Raw genomic sequence first — 6,000 nt, forward strand, 5'->3', positions numbered from 1 at the left:
GCCTGCTTGCCAGATATCAAGTTAACCCGAAGGCCTCACATCTTGCTGCTGTTAAAAGGATTTTTCGTTATTTGAAGGCGTACCCTGACACCGGTCTGTGGTACCCTAGGGATAATAACTTTGAATTGGTAGCTTTCAGTGATTCTGATTTTGGCGGATGCAAAATCGACGGTAAATCCACAACGGCTGGATGTCAGTTCTTAGGAAATCGCCTAGTCACATGGTAGTGCAAGAAGCAGACGTGTGTAGCTACATCAACATGCGAAGCTGAATACATTGCTGCCTCAAGTTGTTGCTCCCAAGTTCTTTGGATTCAACAACAAATGCGGGACTACGGTTTTGAATTCCTAACTACTCCTATTTACGTTGATAATTCTGCTGCTTTAGATATCACTAAAAATCCTGTGCAGCATTCAAAGACCAAACACATCGAAATCAAATATCACTTCATACGTGATTGCTTTGAGAAAAGGCTAATCGATGTTGTTAAGGTCCACACCGATGACCAACGTGCCGACTTATTTACCAAAGCTTTTGACAAATCTAGATTTGATTTCTTATTATTGGTAAACGGCATTAAGGTCAAGCAAGAGTAAAACCAACATCGGAAAATCATTTTTGTAAATACCTTTGTGTTTTAAATTTGTCTTAGTTTATTGATTTTAGGGGGAGTAAATCCAAAAATCTGAAAATCCAAAAACATCGAAAAATTTCAAAAACACAAAAACAATAGAAAAACAAAAATGAGTTTCCTGGCGAGCAAAAGAGAAAATGATAGTACATCAGTGGTCTATCCATACCTCTTTAAACATTAAATGAAAAACGATAAGCAGCTCTATATAAGATGTATCGGTAGGCTCACAATCATTTTAAAGTGTGCAGGGTGATATAAATCTTAATGGACTGAAGACCAGGTGGGAACCATTCATTGGCATATGGTCTTAGTACCGAAATTTCGTTTGATAGATTGCCGAGGTTCTGAGATATTCGGTCTTTATGCTGCTTATCATCTGGGTATCATGGTTGTATCTTTTACCGAAAAATAACGGGGACGCAAGTCTAGATCTTCCATGATACTATACATACGTGTACATAATACATACTGCATTCGACCTCAATAAGTGATAAACAATCACATGTCCATATCAAATAAGTGATAAAATATCACATTTATCCGGGTGTCAAGTTCGTCTCTCTGCTGTACGGAAGTACTGACCTGTTCACGGACTTGCACCTGTGCCCTCATGCATACGAAAATCAAGTTCCTCATCAATAAGTGATTATATCACATAGGACTTGTTTTCAAATCAAAATAAGTGAGTATCTCACAATTTATACGGTCAAACAGATGATAATCGGTATACTCACCGGTAAGATGAACTCTCGTGCATACCTTGATACGGGAATGTGTCGTGATGTGGATGAACACCGGTCGGTAAGTATAAATCATACCTTAACGTATCCCCTCGCCATGATTACATCTGATAAGTTGAGCTTAAGTGGACAACAATACCGATAATTGTTATAGGATGCTTATCTTAATGTTAACTAACTGAACAACAAGAGTGTTTTGGCATGACCGTACACTGATATGATTCTCTTACCCTCGAAACTCGCAAAAAGAATGTCTGTAAATATTTATGTACTGCTTAACTGTTATTAACTGTTATTATTTCTTTTAAACAGTTTCGTCGTTTGGTGCATATCAGCACGACATTAGCGGTGATGTCGTTTGATAACACTCAAAGGATTTTAAATTGTTGGCTTTTAATTTCAAAAATACCAAAAAGATTTTAGGCTTGTTTTAATATAAACTTTATAAAAGCCAAAAAGATTTTCTTTCTACTTTATTTTCGATCGTACGATGTTGGAGCTCAAGTCTTCGTTACCTGAAACCTGACTGAAAACCGAACTGACTAAATCTTCATAAACGGTCAAAATTTGCATGTTTTGAAAGTTAAAATCTGAAATTGATAAATTTGAAAAACTTTCAGACTGTCGGACGGTGTTTGATTGTGACATGGTCATCCGTGTGTCATTTGTTTATGCTAACTATATTCCAAGCAGTTGTTCTCATTACGCGTTTAGATTTCTTGCATGTGCAGATTCTAAAGGCTAGGAGAACATGGTCGATGACAAGCTCTGGAATCAAGACATGACGTGAAGGCACTCAACTGATGAAGATGATCGAGTTGCCGCTGGCCATCATCAACACCACAAGGATCTCACTTCGTAAAGATCAAGTCATTCACGAGCATAACTCAAGGGGGAGCTTATGTTAAGGGGGAGTTTGTCAACACACTTCCTATATGATACGGGTAGTTTGTTGATACACTCTCTGCTTTCAAGACGTGAAGACTTTGAAGATCCTCCGACAATGAAGACTTGAAGGGACATCAGTTTTTGAGAACTCGAAGACCAAAGACCGTCGAAATTCGAGACGAGTCTACAACTATAGAAGATAAAGACAAAGCTACAGCCAAGGGGGAGTTTGTTGGTGCACTTGTGTCTGTACTTTGTCTGTATGTAAACGATGTCCTTGTCAGTCCTGTAAGTTGACAAAGTCAACCGTCCTCCTGGTTTGACTTAGTCAACAGTTGAAAGATGTACTGTGTCGAAGGATAAGAGGTCGAAGGATAATGTGGATCCTCCGACCTCATCGAAAGATATGGTTCGAATCATAGACCTCGAAAGGTAATCTTTCGAGGTCCTTGATGATCTTTCGAATACTTGGTCTTCGATAGATGATCCTTCGGACCATCTATCAGATCCTTCGATCAGACATGCTAGGCTGGGTATATATATACCCATGCAGTGTTGAGTTTAAGACAGATGCACACAGAAAAGTCACACAGAGAGACACACAGCAGAGAGCATCCTGTCCGAAACACTCACACACTTTGAGAGTTTATAGAACATTTCTGTAAACATTGAGCTTGTAACCGAACCCTCATTGCATTAATACAAGTTGTGTTAATCGGTGAACTTGTGTGTTTGTTTCTCTACTTGCTACTAACTCGGTTTGCTTGCTAGCTGGGATTCCGCACTCGCTAGTAGGTTTGTATAACAAGGTTTAGGTTCGTTATCCTCCGTGAAAAAGGGACCTACACTCTACAACTATATTATTTGCCAAATGGATCTAAACGCAACCAGTTGAATGTCGCGAACGCATTATTTTTTAACCATAAATACCAAAATAAAGAACAAACTACCAGGTCGGCAAATAGCATGGCATGGAAATTTGATGATTAATTATAGGTAACAGAGAAAGGGAATGGACATTGAGGTTCGTTTACTTCAACAACGCCTTCAAGCATCTGGATAACCTTCCTCATGGTTGGCCGCATTGAAGGGTTTTCTTGTACGCACCAAAGCCCAACCTTAACAAACATCGTTAGCCTCTTGTAGTCATCTAAGGCCTCCAAATCATTCTCAAGAAACACTTCCAGTCTACCTTCTTGGTAGCAATCCCATGCCCAATCAGTTAAAACCACCACCACATCCTTAGAATCACTCTCGTTAATAACCACACTCTTTCTGCATGAAATCATCTCTAGTAGCAACACACCAAAGCTATAGACATCAACTTTTACTGTGATCGGGGTGCTCCTAAACCATTCAGGAGCAACATATCCTTTTGTTCCTCGTATTCCAGTACTCGTTCGACTTTGATCCATCATCAAAAGCTTTGCCAATCCAAAGTCAGAAATTTTAGCATTGTAGCAATCATCAAGAAGTATGTTTTGAGGCTTTATGTCACAGTGGATGACTTGGGTACTACATTCTTCATGGAGGTATGCAAGTCCCTTTGCGATGCCAACAATAACATCACTTCTTAGTTTCCAACTCGGTCTCATGTCTCCAAAAAGAAAGCCTGCCAATGTGCCATTACTCATGTACTCATAAACCAATAGCCGTTGATCACCATCATCACAAAAACCAAGAAGTTGGACCAAATTTTTGTGATGAGTCTTTGCAATAGCATTGACCTCGGTCTAGAATTCCTTTTCACCATCTTTCAAAACCCTGTCTAACTTCTTCACTGCCACGGTTGTTTCCCCTATTACGCCTTTATAGACTATCCCGAAAGCACCCTTTCCTAGTTCATCCTTGAACCCGTTAGTAGCTTCAACCAATTCTTGATAGGTGAAACAAGGCAGATTGGTATCAACAGATTTGTTACTTGGGTAATGATTTTTGGTGGTCCTCTTGTATATCCGAAAGAAGACCATGCAAATCACACCATTGGATAAGAAAATTACAAGCACACATGCACTTAAGATCATAACTATCAAGCTTCTCTGACTTTTATGTTTTGGTGAAAATACAGAAGGGGGTGGTTGGTAAAAGTCACCTTTTCGAGATTTCAGGAAGGCCTTCACAACTAGTGAAGGATCCTTCTTTCCATTTGAGAGTGGAAGCTTCTTCTTCCAACATTGTTTGTCCCTATAAATTGCAACAGCACAAAAACAATCTTGTAGGCAGAAAGTTTTGCAATTTTCTTCTGTAGTCGGCTGCACACGAACATAGTCAGATTCTGGCCAATCAATGTTAGTGAGCTCGATGAAACCAAATCGCTCTCTATCATAGCCTTCATCGCAGGTTGGAGTGAAATCAGGCTTGCAATCTCCATTTGGATCATTGGGATCAAGCAAAGAGAATCCTTGTGGGCACTCACAGTTTGCAAGATTAACATCAAGGCTGCAAACATTGTTAAGACCACAAGCTCCGCTACCGTCAGTTCCATCGATCCGGTTACATATGTTTTTTGGCAGGGACCATAAAACTTCCCAACTTGTATTGCCAGTAGGATTCTTGAGGTGGAAATATTGAGTGAAAACCCCATCAGAATCTAGAGTTGCTCTTTGATAATAAAGTTTAGAAGGGAGTGCATCTTTTTGATTAAGTTCAAAAATTTGGCCACTTCTTCTCAATATATACATGTATCCGGTCTCATCAAAGATCACTTGTAAACCTGAATTCGTCGCATTGGAGTCATCACGAGTGCCACTTCTATAGTACACATTATATAAAATTCCAGATGGTATATCGCGTTTTCTAAGAATAAGATTGCCATCTTTAAGCAAACGCAACTGGAATCTTCCGGTAGAGAAGTTTGTTTCGCTTATCTTTGAATTGATCTCTTCAGCTCTCTCCATAACCTGAGTAGGCAGTATGGTATCTGTTGGAAAGCGAAAGCTCTCCCAGATCTTGCGAGAAATGCTATCAACAATTACAAAATTACCAGTATCGTTCATAAAACCATATGCAAGCTCAGAGTTATTGGACCCAGAAGTCCATATCTCTTTACCTTGAGGATCACTCAGTACGAGCCCACGCCCATTTGTTAGCTCAACTTTTGATCCTCTAGGCACCATAGGACCATCTTTTGGATACCAGACTTCGGTATTCTCAGGTATCTTGTCGTACCATATGGATAATAGAAAGCTATCTTTTTGCTGAATTTGTTTGAACCCAAAGGCAAAATCACCCGAAGGTGAGAGCCATGGTGTGCCATTGTATGTTGCTATGAGGGATGCACCCACTGGTATAGAACCGTTTCCATTTATTTGTTGTGCTACAATCGAAAAGGGTAGAAAGATGGTTGAAAGAATGAGATATAGGACTCTAGCCATAGCTGAAATGATGTGCACTACTACGATATGAAAACCGTACCAGCTATAAAGACAAAGATTTTAACTAGTCAACAAAGTTTTTCTTGCCATGCAAATAATTGAAGTTTCAATAATAAAGAAGTTGAACAAGTCTTGAGTTCGAATGTGGTTGTAAAGGATTGATCTTGACATTTCAATTCCATAAGAAGAAAGTAACATGGAACACAGGCCCACATTAGAATTTCCACATATAAACTGTGGACCATTTCTGGACAGCATATATATAAGACAGAATGTCCCCCTAAAACAAAATGAGGTGTCTTAAGAATGCTTACGGTGACAAGGAAATAAGTTGAAGAAGTCTTTCTTTACTTGTCTAATTATC

The 6,000-nt window shown here is 39.3% G+C and overlaps 1 protein-coding gene across 1 annotated transcript; it reads right to left on the bottom strand.

Annotated features, from left to right (window-relative positions):
• Window positions 1-3,241: 3,241 nt before the first annotated feature.
• On the bottom strand, window positions 3,242-5,639 carry LOC110869070 (G-type lectin S-receptor-like serine/threonine-protein kinase LECRK3). The gene is given in 1 exon segment (XM_022118364.2): window positions 3,242-5,639. A coding segment is annotated over 1 exon segment (2,388 nt). The 5' UTR covers window positions 5,637-5,639; the 3' UTR covers window positions 3,242-3,248.
• Between the last annotated feature and the right edge of the window lie 361 nt (window positions 5,640-6,000).

Source organism: Helianthus annuus, chromosome 7, assembly GCF_002127325.2.
Source record: "Helianthus annuus cultivar XRQ/B chromosome 7, HanXRQr2.0-SUNRISE, whole genome shotgun sequence".
Lineage (NCBI taxonomy): Eukaryota > Viridiplantae > Streptophyta > Magnoliopsida > Asterales > Asteraceae > Helianthus > Helianthus annuus.